Source organism: Camelus ferus, chromosome 11 (genome assembly GCF_009834535.1).
Source record: "Camelus ferus isolate YT-003-E chromosome 11, BCGSAC_Cfer_1.0, whole genome shotgun sequence".
NCBI classification, from domain to species: Eukaryota; Metazoa; Chordata; class Mammalia; order Artiodactyla; family Camelidae; genus Camelus; species Camelus ferus.
This window is the reverse complement of record NC_045706.1, coordinates 12,876,481-12,891,769: the sequence shown is the minus strand read 5'-3', so window position 1 is coordinate 12,891,769 and position 15,289 is coordinate 12,876,481. Positions and strand designations below refer to the sequence as shown.

At 37.3% G+C, this 15,289-nt stretch overlaps 1 protein-coding gene across 5 annotated transcripts in view; it reads right to left on the bottom strand.

Annotated features, from left to right (window-relative positions):
• Positions 1 to 15,289, bottom strand: part of HSPA12A (heat shock protein family A (Hsp70) member 12A) — a 272,940-nt gene that overhangs the window by 247,065 nt on the left and 10,586 nt on the right. For 3 of the 5 annotated variants that reach the window (XM_032490816.1, XM_006183472.3, XM_032490819.1), the window contains exons 2-3: positions 11,139 to 11,191; positions 1,851 to 1,911 (exon numbers count right to left, since the gene is read on the bottom strand). In XM_032490816.1, the coding sequence (XP_032346707.1) occupies positions 1,851 to 1,911; positions 11,139 to 11,191 (114 nt within the window). Of the gene's footprint in view, positions 1 to 1,850; positions 1,912 to 9,850; positions 9,926 to 11,138; positions 11,192 to 15,289 lie in introns of all 5 variants that reach the window. The other 2 variants (XM_032490815.1, XM_014558206.2) reach the window with 1 other exon arrangement.

The window sequence follows — 15,289 nt, the reverse complement described above, 5'->3', positions numbered from 1 at the left end:
ATTGTACCCTCTGTTCAAGTCATGAACCATTTGTCTCAGACACAATTTTTATACAAATATTTAAAACCTTCTTAGTCTCCATTTTCTGTTCTTTTGAGACTGAAGAGTTAACACTCCATTTTCCTGCCACCCAAACTTTTATTAGGGCTGACTTAGTAAAGGCAAAAATTGAATGAATAAAACAATAAAAATTGCTGTACTATGCTTTTGATTGATTCTTTTAGGCTTTGAGCTGTTCTTAAGGAAAAATGTAAATTTTTAAAACTATCAAAGGTATTTAGAGGAAGAGACAAAGAAAGCATAAAGAGAAATGGTAAATGAAAGCAAAGTTTACATGTTACTCTAAAGGTAGGTTGATATGGCAGTAAGTTGCTTCCATTTCTGCATAATCCAAGAGGGAAAACCCATCCTGCCTGGACCAAAACATTTTATAACTCCAACCATAAGAACCTGAACTATTCCCACTGCACAAAGTATGCCAATCCACTATCAATAATTAATTCAAGTGCATTCATTAATTGGTAACAATGTCAATGGTGTAACTCTTTCGGATGTAACTCAGTCTCAGTTCAAGTGTAAGAACATCCCATTAATCCTGCATTAGGGAAGGAGAGAATCCTAAACTACTGCAATCCACACATTCACAAATAAAAGATATTTCTGTCATGGCATATTGACCACCAAAGACAGGTACCATCAGCAACATTCCCTTTCGGGTTTTTTTGTTACAGCCAAACACTTCAAATTAACTGGCCATTGAAATTTAACTATAATGCTGCATTTTTATGGCTGTTTTACCTTCAATAAGAATAAAATGTTTCGTGGTGTAGTTACCATGTCAACACAATCAGTCAATCAGCCTGACTAATATAGGATCTGAAGAACAATGGAGAAAGGCCCTCTTCCAAGGGCGGGGGGTGGGGGGGGTCACCTTCCCTGCTATGGTCTTGTCTTTTCCCATGACGTATTTCCTTCTGATACTTCTGAGTGTGATCAGATATGTTTTATTTTAGGGGATAAAGTAATAACAGACTTATATCACATTAAAAAAAACATAGCAAAAACTTTAGATTATTACAGCTTTTGTGGAAATATAACTTTCCTTGGTGAGAGGACTATTTCAAACATTCAAACTCCTAAAAATGTATAAGTTCTATAAACCTAGAATTCCTTTTCTATGAATTAACCCAAGGAACTGCTCAGATCATTATAAAGATGTATGTATAAGAATACTTGTAATAGCATTATTTGCAATTACTAAAAACCAGAAATAATCCATCTATCACTGAAGGTATGTTTAAATAAATTATGGTACTATCATGTATTAGAATACTATGGGTAACATTTAAAACTGATATACAGATATGTACATATATGTGTGTGTGTGTGTATGTATATATCTCTCTACTGACACACAAAGATGACCATGATGTACGTTTACTAAAAAGAGCAGACCGCAAAACTGAATGTAAAATATGACTCTATTTTTTGTTGATATGTATATAACACAGATAAAAGACCAGGAAAGAAAGACTATAAAATACTATTGTTGGCTTTTCTCAAAGAGTAAAGATAACAATTCTTGTTCTCTTTTAACTGTTCTGCATAGTAAAATATTTTATAAAAAAGTTCAAACTATCTTTTATAAATAACACACTCAAAACAATAATGTTTAATCCATTTCTTTAAAAATCACAGTAATGTGTATTGTTTTTGGCAAATGGGAAGACAATTCTTCCTTTATTGGATACCCAGTGCATCAGCAACTAAACACAGAGTACATGTCTACCCACATCATCCCCAAACCTAGTCATATGTGCTAGAATAATTCCACTGAAATGCTTACATACTTTTCTGAAATTCCTCCAGTTTTTTAACAGCTTCATCTCGCTCTTGCCTAATTTTGTCACACTGAAATGAGAAAAAAAAAAAAACAGAAATGTTAAGTTTGTATCATAAGTTTGGAAAGGCAAGAAAGAGCAAACTTACAAACAATTTTATGAAAAGAAGACAAAAATTAAAAATCTTGGTGGGGAGGGGTAGAGCTCAGTGGTAGAGCACATGCTAAGCATGCATGAGGTCCTGGGTTCAATCCCCAGTACCTCCATTAAAAAATCAATTAATCAGTATTTTTTTAAATCTTAAAGAAGCACTAATTATATACCCAGAAGAGACAAAAACTCTTAATTCGAAAAGATACATGCACCCCATGTTCACAGCAGCACTATTTACAACAGCCAAGACATAGAAGCAACTTAAGTATCCATCAACAGATGAATGGATAAAGATGTGTAATATATATACAATGGAATATTACTCAACCATAAAAAAGAATGAAATATTGCCATTTACAGCAACATGAATGGACCTGGAGATTATCATATTGAGTGAAGTAAGTCAGAGAGAGAGAGACAAATATTATGTCACTTACATGTGGAATCTAAACAATACAAATGAGCTTACTTACAAAACAGAAATAGATTCACAGACATAGAAAACAAACTTATGGTTACCAAAGGGGAAAGGGGGAAGAGAGATAAATTAGGGTACAGGATTAATGGATACACACTACTACATATAAAATAGACAACAAGGATTTACTGTATAGCACAGGGAACTATATTCAGTATCTTGTAATAACCTATAATGGAAAAAAATCTGAAAAAGTATATATATACACATACACACACATACATACAATTGAATTACTTCACTATACACTTGAAACTAACACAATATTGTAAATTAACTACAGTTCAATAAAAAAGAAAAAATTTTAATTTTTAAAAAGGAAAGTAAACATATACAAAGAAATAAAAAAGCATTAAAGGCCACATTTGTATCTGTCCATATTTTCTCTGACCTTCTAAATACAATGACTCACCTTCCTGCTTATTATTTCCTCAGTTAATAGACCGATTTAACATCCTTGAGTTAAAATGTATTCATTCTTTAAGACAATATTTGTGCCTCTTTTAAATTAGGTATTTTGGTGATACAGTGAAAACCTACAGGTCAGATTCCTGAAACTGGGTAGTTTCAACTACCCACAACACTGGGGCACACTGGAAATGACCACTACCTGGAGACAAACTGCTTGCTGCCCCACGCACGCCCCATGTGCTCTCTCACTCAAAAAAAAAAAAAAAAAAAAAATCCTTGAATCCCTAGAATGCTGAATAGGAGAAGGTAGCAACGCAAAAGGAGGGAAGATAAAAGATTCCACGGTAAGCATGTATCATTTACACAAGCCGATTTTTAATTTTAAAAGGTGGGAAGACTCACTGAAAAGACTTTGGGAGGTAAAGTCTGATATCAGGAGTTAGAAACTCTCTTACTGCTAGTGGAAGCGTCAACTGGCATAAGTGCTCTGGAAATAAACTATCAAAATTGGAACTGTGCACACTCTAGGACTCAGAAAATTCTACTTCTAGACTCTATTACTAGACTCTTTAGTAATGTGTACAAGATGATCTATACAAACATGTTCTGTATTTAGAGTAACAAAAATAAATCATGGTATATCTGTATAATACAGCATAAATGAAAGTGAAAGAAATAAAGTTGTATCAACAATAAACCTCAAAAACCATAACGTTGAGTAAAAGGAGTTGCAGAATATATATCAAATGGTATCTTAAGCAGAGAAAAACACTTTTTATATTTATATTGTATCTGTATATTTTGTGATACATGTAGTATATATAAAAAATACAAAAACATGAACTAGGAAGATACATAAAAAAATTTATGTAAGTAAATGTCTCCTAAAAGAGGAGAAGGGGTCTAGACTTGGGCGACACAGGGGATCTTCAATTTTACCTGTAGCACGCCTTCTTATTTTTAAATTTGAAAAAGATAAGTTAATTCTGTGAGGTACATATTTGTTATATTATTCCCTGCCCTTTTCTATGCTTTTAAAATATTTGTTTAAATAAAACAATTAAGAAACAAACAGTTCAGTTTTGTCCATTAGTCTCTCAAGATGTGAAGCTTTTAAAAACCCACCTCTGTTCATTTGGGTAAACCCACTCTGGTTGGAGCACAGGAAACAAGTACACAGTGTTCAACCAGCAAGGCGATTTACTAAATCCTGACCTCGACCCTCCACGAGAGGGGTCAGGCAGAACCAATTCCTACAGGACAAGGCATCTTCTTTCATTAAAGTTTTCCTATGGAAATGTAAGCTCTCTAAAAAAGTAATCCTAACACAGTTTCCAGTCCCAACTTAACAGGTAAACTGTATTTACTGTCTTTTTGTGTTTAAAATTCTCAACACTCGAGTTCTGAATTCTCAAATCAGTTTATGAGATCCTTCCTCCACCAGACAGTGTAACACTTAACTTTATGAGAGTGCTGCTAGCTGCCTCAGGAACGCTCCCCTCGTATTCTAGAATATGGCATCTGTCTGTCTTGTACTTCCCCACTGCACTGCCAGACTGCCCACCCATGGCCATGCTCTCTGCTCAGAAGGCCACAGGCTTTAGCTAATAAAAGTCGCAACACCACACTCTTATTCCAACATTCAAGAGCCTCTACGGTCCAGCTATATGCTTTCACACTAACCCTATGGTCACCACCAGCAGATTCGGAAGCTGTCTCGTAACACCAGCTGTGTTCCATCAGGGGTCTTCATGTTGCTTTGCTTTCTATTTTCTGCAACCACATTATGATAGAACTGGCAGCCACAGAATTTACCATCTGCTATGGATACTGAAAGGGGGTGTGTGCTGGGGGCGGGGTGGGGCGCAGGGGCAGGAACTTTACACATGCTGCAAATGCAACTTATTTATTCCAAACCAGAGCTGAGCAAAATATGAAGGACGTACCTGTTTACTAAGCAGAAAGCCAAACATCTACTTATTTTTCTGGATTCACCTAAAATGATGAAATATCTTGTAACCTCTCTCTCATTCTACCAAGAGAGAGAAATTAGCAAGGATTCTGGGCCTTTTCGGAAGAATGTTAGTTACATCTTTATGTCTCACAGAAGCCCCACATCCATCCTACCCCTTCCCCTTCCCCTGCTCACGCAGCTGCACCATTTGTAGAAACTGCTTCTTTTTGTGTGAGAATTGCTCATGAAGACTTTGCAATAGCAACAGATGTTCTTGGGCCCACATCACTTAATTATGATGCTCAACGATTCTCTGTAGCTCAAGGCTGGGGTAGAACTCAGCAGCACGAGCGCTGGCTGGTTTAAGCAAGCTGGGTAACGTTACACATATTCTAGAGTCTCTATTTTGGCTCTTCATGAAGTTATGAATTGGCCAGAGGTTAGCCTTGCTGGTTTTGAAAGCTCTTAGTATTAGAAGCGCTGGCTGTTTTCCAGAACTCTTCCTTGAGTCTCATCCAGGCAGATACCTGGCTTCTGAAAGTAAATCAGCATTTCAAAGCACTGGCAGACTGATTTGCAGGGAGAAGTCTTTACAGTGTGAACTGACATTCCCCTCTCCCCCACCAAAATGGGCAGCTCCATTCTCTCTCCCGCACATATCATCCAACTCCTGTTTACACTAAAATGTCTGCTTAACAGGGCGCAGCAGAAGTACAGACAACTGATGCAGACACTAAGACATCTTCGTATTTTGCTGTGTGTATATTTTAGGTAAGGAAACCCCCAAGATTCTGAATTGTGCTTAACTTCCACTAACATAAATATTCATTTTTACCTCCATGGAGCACAAGTGCAATGAAGGGTTACCAGCCTAGAGAGAGGCCAGTTTGGGGCCCAGGAAGCACACACATGCACTGCACATACACAACAGAGGAGACAACCCAACCTACACAAAGACAACTACCTTACAGTTGACTGAATTAGAGTTCCAAGCAGGTATCTACTGCAATCACTGAATGCCTTTATTTCCTTCCTCTGAGTATTAAACAAATTATTTACACAGCACCTACATGTGCCAGGCACTTTGCTAAGCACCAGGGAAAACATGGTGGGGAACAAAATAAGCAATGTGCTCTCACAAAACTTATGATCTTCCAAGAAAGGTCAACAATGAAACAAGCAACATATAAAGAACACTTGCTATGAGAGAAATACTGCACAGGGGCACAGAGCAGGGGCTGTAACACTAAGTCTGAAGAGGTCTCAACCTCACACCAGTTTTTATTTACTTTTCTTGAAGTTCATTCCTTTGATGTCCAGTTACAATGTTTAAACATTTAAACAGGCATAGCATCAGAACTGTGCATGTTTACCTGTTTTAGAATCTCTGGTGATGCAGTTCAAGGATCATCAAATCATTTTTAATAAAAATCAACAATTCTGTTGTCTCATCTATGTAAGTTTGGCTAGAACTCAGCTGTGCTTATCCTTAAAGAATACAATAAATTAAATCATTCCCACTAGGATGGAATTCCTTTCGCTTTCTTTCTCTTTTAGTGGTGTTCTTTCTTCCAATTCAAAGTTCTTTCCCTCCAATTTTCACAGGCAATAAAGTAGTAGCTGCCCCCTAAAGCTGTCTTACAGCATTCTCTAAATTCTAGGTATTGTGTGTTAGATGGAAACACATGTCATCAGAACAGAGATCCTTGCTCTTTGTTTCTGGATAGATTGCTGTTAATAAGAGACTCATTTTCACTTTCAAACTGCTAAGTAATTACTTTTTCTCTGGCACGACCACTTGCCACTCTGTTCTAAAGAAACTGCATGTATGTGAATGTATTATGCATGAACAGTTAGCATAATGGATGCATATCTTGCTCTTTAAAGTGGCTTCTTTACTGATTTTTTTTTTAAATAAAATACTTTGGGACCTTCACCTTTGAAATTTACACAAGAGGAAGAAATTTTAACAATACACAACTGAGCCAAGATGCAAACAGTATCATCTATCTTGCTTCTTGAAACGTAAGTCTTGGAAAGTGTCTGTCTCTTTCCCTTTTCATTCATTGCTCCTGGCAAGCTGACAAAACGCCTGATGCACTGTTACAGCAGCTCACCCAAACGACTTCTAATCAGCCACTTAAACATTTATTCATTTCAAAACTCGATCTCAGGACATAATATTAAACATAAATACTTACTGTTCAAAGCAGACATTCTTCTATTATATAGATTTCCTTCTTTCTATGCACACTCCATACAAACCCCTACCACCCTGAGAAATGTGAAAGCTATTCCATTAAAAGCTCAAAGAGGCACTCCTCCCCCGTATAGAAAAAAAACCCAGTTATGACAAAGATCCTGAATGAGTCATAAGAGAATGCCCTTCAATTGTAGAAGCATGACTAACATTTAAATATGACTGTTTCGCAAGCAAAGTAAAACTTTATTTGGTTAATTTCAAAATATATAGTCCTCTATTTTTCGAACCCCAAAATAATTTGGAAAGGTTGTCGACTTCAATGTGACAGGCCTTCTTACTTTTTAACATACTGTTGATAATGCTATTTAGAAACTAAGTAAAAAAAATAATGAAAAGTAGCATCCTTTCCATAATCTCCACTTTTTGTGATGTCCTAGAAAAAAAAATGTTTTGAATTTTAATTCAACCCATACAACTCACTTGTATCCTATGTAATATTTTGATAATGAATTTTGGTTGATAAAATGTGATACATGCATAAGAAATAAACAGATGTTTTATTACAAAGAGGAAAACAATTAGTTCTGCTTGTGAGAGAATTAGAAGACTGAAAAAAAAACTAAGTGACATTTAAGCCAAGCATTAAGAGATAATAAGAGTTTGTCACATGGAATTGAGTAGAAACCTTGTCTTTTTGTTCTTTTCCCATCCCACTCTCAAACTCTAAGCATTCACTTGTAACAACACAATTTGTCATAGTTATTTGTCAACTTGCCTGTGTCCCTCATTAGAGTAGTTTTACTCAAGAGTGGGACCTTCGTATACTTTTCTTTATATCCCAGTACTCAGAGGCATTAGCAAAAAGTTTGCCCTTAAAAAAGCTTCCCTTATTCCATCTTGATTCTGATTCCATCCTCAAAGGCATTGATAAAAACCATGAAAGGATAAGAAAAATTACATTTTCCTTAAAAAGGGAGAACTGCAAAGGAAAAGATCATTAAAATACTGGCCCACCCTCCCAAATCTCCTACTCTTATCCTTGGAAGGTATTATGTCAGAATCTATACACATGCACACACACACACGTGCGTACACAAGAATGTTTCTGACGTAAGACTGATTTTATATTTAACTTTCAGTTTTTAAATACAAACCAATAGATGGTGAAGACAAATGATCCAGAAATGTATTGAATCTGATAATTTGCTGTGGAAAATTCATGATCTCATTACAAAAAATTAGGCATGAAACCAAGACCTTTGTGGAAAAAAAGTCAATTAGCTCCCAATAAGTTTACCTGCTTCAAAAAGCACATTTGTTATCTGTGAAACAGAGCTGACACAGGGCTGTTTGGAGCATCAGATAAAGGAGATAAATGAATGTACATGACCCACTGTAGCTTCTTAATAAAAGTCAATCAAGCACCTGCTTGTTATGAAGAAATTTATACCCTACCACTTGTGTCAACAGAGGAGACTCCAAACAGGGCATAAAAAGATCTTACCCAAAGGAATCACACCCACTGATAAGGTTCATAACCTGACAACAAAGATGGTTAGATGTAATGTGGACAGATGGAAGGAAAAAACTTGCAATTTATTTTTCTGATCCCTTCCACTTGTGCAAAATTTCCCCACATCAAATTAACTACGGCAATAGGAATCTTACTTTAGATTTCTATCCTTGATTGGTTTAACTGAATTCTGGTTTGGGGTCACGACGTAAGAATGGCCATGGATATTTGCTGATATGAAATGGACAAACCTCACCCAGCCAGGCACAAGAAAGTGCTTTGCCAGAGAAAATGGTATTCTCCATTTACCACCTCCGGAACTAAAGCTGCTTTTACTCATTCTATGCTGTATAAAAAGGCTTTTATTATAGGCTTCCTCCCTTTGTAATATGCACCCCCACCTTTGGGGAAAAATCTGCAGTAATAAGCCTGCTAGTCTTTTAACAGAAGACACACAGAGTTCAGTAAACTTAAAATCATTCTATTTTGTTTTACCCAACCACACAGCATTCCATATTGCTTTCACTTCTTTTCTTCCCATTTCCATTAATAGTTATTTTTAAAGAATTAGAAGCCTGTCAATAACGCATCCAGATGTATGTAGGACATACTCTGTGTAGAGAAGCACATAAGCAGGCAATGGGCTAAGGTAATTTTTAACCCTTCTTTTACTAAATGCATTTTACCTGTAAATTACTTGCGTAACAGATGGTTCACTTAAAATCTCACTGCAGAAAGTGGCTCTCAGTTAAATAACCATCATCATCAATAATACATGTTTATAAAACATCTACTATTTTTAGGGCAATGCTAGAGCTACAAGTAAGCAAGGATTAAAGAAGCTGAAGGAAAGAGAAAACAAAAAATTTACTTCTTCCTCTTACATTATTCATGTTCTTCCATATCCTTCTTTCTCTATCATATGAAGACACTTCTTTGCTTTCCCTCCTCATAGCTTCTAGGTTAAGTCAAAGAGTTGCCCTGATTTAACCCTTCCAACTTGTTTTGCTCTCCTCTTCTTGGACCAGGAACATCCATGGAAGAGACTCAATTGACTGGTAACTTCTTTGCTCTTTCTCTTAGAGCTGGAAGACGGTTGGGTATCTTAGGGAAAGAGGCTCAAGCTATCTGGCTTAAACATTACCCATTAGCTTTGCTTGAAATTATGGGGCATGAGGGACCCAAGATCTAAGCACACACTCCCCACCTATTGGCATCCTCAGGACATCTGTGATTTGGGGTGGTTATCGTGTTAGAATTAGAAATCTTGTCAAACTATTTTCAGTGACCTTCTTACCATATTAGAGATGTATGTACCAGACACCTTTTCATGGATATTTTCATCACGCCAACCTACCATTCCCTGAATTGCCTGACAAAAGGAAGAGAAGATACTTAAAATTTCAAAGAACATCAAAGATTTATTTACAAATCAGCTAAGGAGCATGAAAACTGGGTGGAAAATAGTGATCTAAAAAAGCATTATAATCTGCTTTGAACTAGAGTACTTACCATTAATATCACCAACCATATACTACATCTATATAGGTGGCAAATTAACATGAGTAAAAAAGTTAAATATGATTCTTAAGAGCTCAACAAATTCCCCCAAATATGCCACAAGTTTTACCAACATTTAGTTCACTGCCAATTTTCATTACAGCTCTTAACACTGAAATTTTAAAGATGAGGTTGCATAATTTACAGCAACGATGAGTACCTTCTTTAATAACCACAAACCACCTGTTTTATTAAATTTCTACCATGGACACTATGTTTTGAAATATTTGTTCTATCAAATTTCTAAAAATAGGCATTTTTAATTTCTAAAAATAAATTTCATCTGTATCTAAAAAATAATAATGGACAGTTCTGCTCTCCCCCTACTTTTCATTTCTATTCCGTCCCTAAACTTTTTTTAAACTTAGCCTTCCCATCGATTTGTCCCCTTCCTATACTCACAGAGAAAAAATATACATAAACATGAATCTTAAATGAACATCTTCAGAGACATAAAGGTGAGCAGAATTCAATTATTTAACAGTTAAAAAATAAAACCGCCAGAGTTACAGAACATATTCACCAGGCTTCACCATCTTCAGACTGGGTTTTTTTCAACTCAGTGTATTATTCACATAATTAGAGGAAGCAAACATACAAAGGGTTAATGGAGGCATGGAGCTAAACACCGATGACCCACCCCAAAGGGTTCTCTCCAGATCTAATATGTCTAAACCCCAAAGGCAAATGTCTCAGGCCTTCAACTCCATCACTAGAATCCCAAATCTGACTGCTGGAGAAAGGACAATTCTTCGGGGCTTGAGTTGCTTGGCCTGGTGCCTTGCTGCACATTTAGCTGTGTAGTTAATCTCACAGAGTAGCGCCCACTGTGGCATGCCTGCTATTCTTTACCATCTGGAGCTTGGAGTTGATATTAGCCTGAACCACAAATGCAAGAGAAAGGAAACAAAACCCCCCCAAAAAAAACCCTCATTCACATTTAACGAAATTGGTGGCAGAACAATGCACCATGCCGTCTACGCTTTTATACATGTAAGAGAGGAAAGAAAGGGGAAAGTACAAACCTTCTCCTTTGTTTTCTGGTTCTCTGCTCTAAGGTCTTCATATTCACCTATTGCTAAAAGGAAAGGAAAAAAAAGGAAAGCAAAGTTATAATGCTATCGAAAGTTTACTATGGGAAAACCTGAGAACCCAACTAACCCCTATTGTCTATTTACTACTTTGGGGGTGGGATGGAGAAGAGGCCACAGAAGATGGGCTCCTACTTTTAAGAATAAGGAAGAAAACAGACCAGAGCATATGTGAGTCCACACTCCAAATTTTCAGTTCTCCTGGGTCACAAGGAAGACTTATGAGCCATAAGAGTCTATGACAAGTCATGTCTCATCTCTGATGCTCAGCATTTAGTCCTGTGAAAGGAGACAGGTGGGTGTTCCCTGAAGTTCCTTCTAGCGTGATTAGTCTGTGGTGCTATAATCAGGGGTTTACTTGTTAAAACTGGCCTCCAGAAGATAAAGTAGGCTTACCTATTCAACTCAATGTCACACGTCTGCTTTATTCAAAGAGCAGCAAGTTTATGCTATGAGCATTCAGCAAAGAGCAAGTATTTTCAGGCACTGCAAGATCATCAATTACCAAGCCATGATCAGATCCCAGCCAGATTCACTTCACTAAGTTGGAAAAATAGGTGAATTGTTTGGAAATATTTCCAACTATGTGGGAAAAGTAGCATTTTCTACTTAAAAATCATCTACTGCCAGAAAGATAATCTGAACCCCTATATTCATCTTTTAGCCAAAGCACCATTTTTGGATGTTCTCAGTGTTTTGAATGTGATGTTCAGAGCATGTGATAGGAAGAAAGAGAATGATCTAGGATGAGTAATGGAGCACAATGTTTAAGGTGGGCCCATCAGAAGTGCTGCCCATTCCCAGGCCAGCATCTTACTGGCACCAGAGAACCAAGCAATCATCAGATTGGATTTTTATACTTTTACAAACGTTAAGGATTTATCTACAAAAAGCTCAATGTTTCTTAGGAAAAAAAAAAAAAAAAGACAAACAGAGCTTCCTGTTTCTATGAAAAATCTCGAGATAGAAATAACAAATCTGAAACTAGTGGCTCTGAGAACATTCCAGATAATCTGGTCATTGAATTCTAAGAAGCGTATGATGCTAACCACTGGAGCAAAGAACACACCAGAAACAATTCACATGGTAAAGTACATGCTGTTTCCTCTAACAGTGATCCAAAGGGTTCAGAAAAGCTACTATGATGGCAGGAACAAAATCTTAAAATGCAATTCAAATAAACAATTATTTCTGGGGTTATACCATCAACGCCCTGAAGTTTTATCAGTACCTCATGACCATTTAAATAAGAATTAACAGACAATTTTACTGAAGCCACACCCAAAAAGAATCCTTGAAAATTAGTCCATAAAATAGCTGAATATACACAGGTAATGATATAGCCCTTTAAAAAATAATCACAGTTTCAACACAAAACATTTGACCATAGAATGAAGCACTCTCTGCACACCAGCTCCTTATCAGCCTCCACCACACAAACCCCAACCAATGAGTATAAACTAAATTGTCCTTGGTTCTGAGAAAGCAACAAAATTCCCCTCCCCCTCCTTTTTTAACAGAAAGAAACGAGAACTGAGATTCTAAAAAAAATATGCACTTACACCATTGGGTAGTCTATGGTCATGGTCCCAAATCTTATTACTACATCTAATATTGTTTCAAAAAATATATATTTTATTGAGAGACTTTGCTTTAGTTTGACATTTAAAAGCATCCTTGGATGAAGTTGAAAAGTCAAAATTGATTTGCCACTCTATTCTTGATGACTTACTTTATAGACACACACAAAAAAATAAAGGCTTATAAAATCATGATCTCATATTGATCTTAAGAAATTTCTTTTTCTATTTAAAACATCATATAATGGCTATTAAGGCTTTTTCAAAAATACCGGTACTATTCTTCCATTATATTGCCAATAGAACCCAGATGAAACACTGTAGACTCCCAATTACTTTATGAAAAGCATTAATTAAGAACCCTTCGCCTATCACATCTTAATGGAAACCACAGAAAATATGCTTTCCATGACTATGTGCAACTTCAAAAGCAGCCAAGTATAGGGAAAGAAGATGAAAAGGAAAGGAAGAATTCAATCACTTGGTACTGGGACAGGGCACTTGGGGAGAGGGCATAAAAGAAAAATACTTACTTGTATTTTTATTTCTTTGAAATTAAAAAACCAAGCTCACTGCCCTAAACCATGTTCACACACACACACACATACACACACACCCCATAGTGACTACTCATGTAAACCCATCTTCAGCAAAACTGGTAAAAACTGAAGTGACCTACGTTATTCAGCTACTTCGTTTTTGGCAATACTAAAGAGTCACAAGGAAACTGTTTCAAAACTGGCTCATAGGTTCAAAAATTTTTAACATGAGTCAGCACAAGTGATTTGGTGAGAAAGATCTTCCAAATCTTGAATTAATCAATGCAAAAGAAGACATGAACTTGACCAATTCTCTGCCATATGAAAGATATCTGCAGGTTGGGAAGACTTCATCCCTCGGGTTTACAGATACAGTAGACTGCAAAGGAAGGTCATATACCACAGCACATACCATTAAACAGGGCAGCCTAATCCCAGCCTGAGCACCTCATTTAGCCAAGGGGCCTTGGGCAAACTGGTTACTTTGACTGAGTCTCAGATTCCTCACGGTTATCAGTAGTAACTGTACGTCTCTCATAGTGTTGTCACTAAGAGCAAGTGAGCTAACGTGTAAGATACAAGAGTGCTCAGGCATAGTAAGTGTTCAATACGTGGTGGCCATCGTTACTATTACTGATACAGCAAAGTATGCCAGATCTTCTGCTCATGACAACAGATTAGGCGGCTCCAGAATGCCTTAGGTTTCAGGCTTACTTCTGTCACACGTGGCCTGAAAGATGGCAGAGCAGAAAATCCCTGAAATCTTAAGTATCATTACTCTCCACCAATTAAAAGGAGGAGAGAGGGGACTAAAGATCAACTGCAGTTTGTTTTACTGAGAAAGAAAGTAGCAAAGAAGTGGGGAAGCGTACCTAAAGCTGTACTATTCAATCCCAGCTGCATGTCAGAATCACCTGAGGAGCTTCTAAATCCTGCAGCTGTACAGTCCCCTCTCCACCTATCCCCAACCCAAGATTCTGATTTAACTGGTCTAGGGTGGACTTTGGGCATCCGTTTTTTTGTTGTTTTTTTTTTTGTTTTTTTTTGAGAAGTAAGCACCCTAGGGGATTCTAATGTGCAGCCGAAGAGGGGACTCACTACCTAAGGGTATAGAATGGAAGAAAATGGAAGAAGTGGAGAAAACAAGGAGAATGTCAGGCAGCACACGTGTTTGAAGAATCATGCTGGTTTTCTATTTTCTAACTCCCTAATGCTAAGAAAGGGAATTTTTTCCAAGATGCCAATCATGACATAGCCAGTCCAGGAAGCAGCTGAGTAGACTTAACTGCTTGAGAAACGTGATAACCGAAGTCCGTAACTACAGGTCAACAGCACCTCTGGCAAGAGTGAACAACAGTTTGCATGGGACTTTCCTAGGTTTAGGACTGAAGAGTCCAGTGTCCCTGGAAACCTCTCAGTCCCAGGTAGCTTAACGCACATAGCTTAGCCCCAGATCAGTATTTCCAACCAGTACTTTCCAGACCCACATTGTCAAATGTGGTAGCCACTAGTCACATGTGGCTATTTACACTTAAATTAACTAAAATTAAATGAAATTGAAAATTCAGCTCTTCAGCTGCACTGACCACATTCAAGTGCTCAATAGCTACATGTGGCTAGTGGCTCCCACTGCGGATAGTAGACACAGAACACTTCCATCACAGCAGAAAGTTCTACTGGACAGTACAATTCTGGACATCTCTGTCCAGATACCTTATAAGCACCTCAAACTCAACATGCTGGAAAGTGAACTATCAATTCCCTTCCACCCAAGCCTCCTACATCCTGTTTGCAGGATCATCATCTACCTAGTCCCCGGCTAGTACCTCAGGATCACCCCTGATTCCCCACTTTCTTCCACCTCCAAAGGATCACTAAACTGCTAAGATATCAAAATGTCTCTCCAATCTGCCCTTCCTCTATAGGAATCGCTGCCCTAATTCTGACCCTCAGTAACGGCAAAACC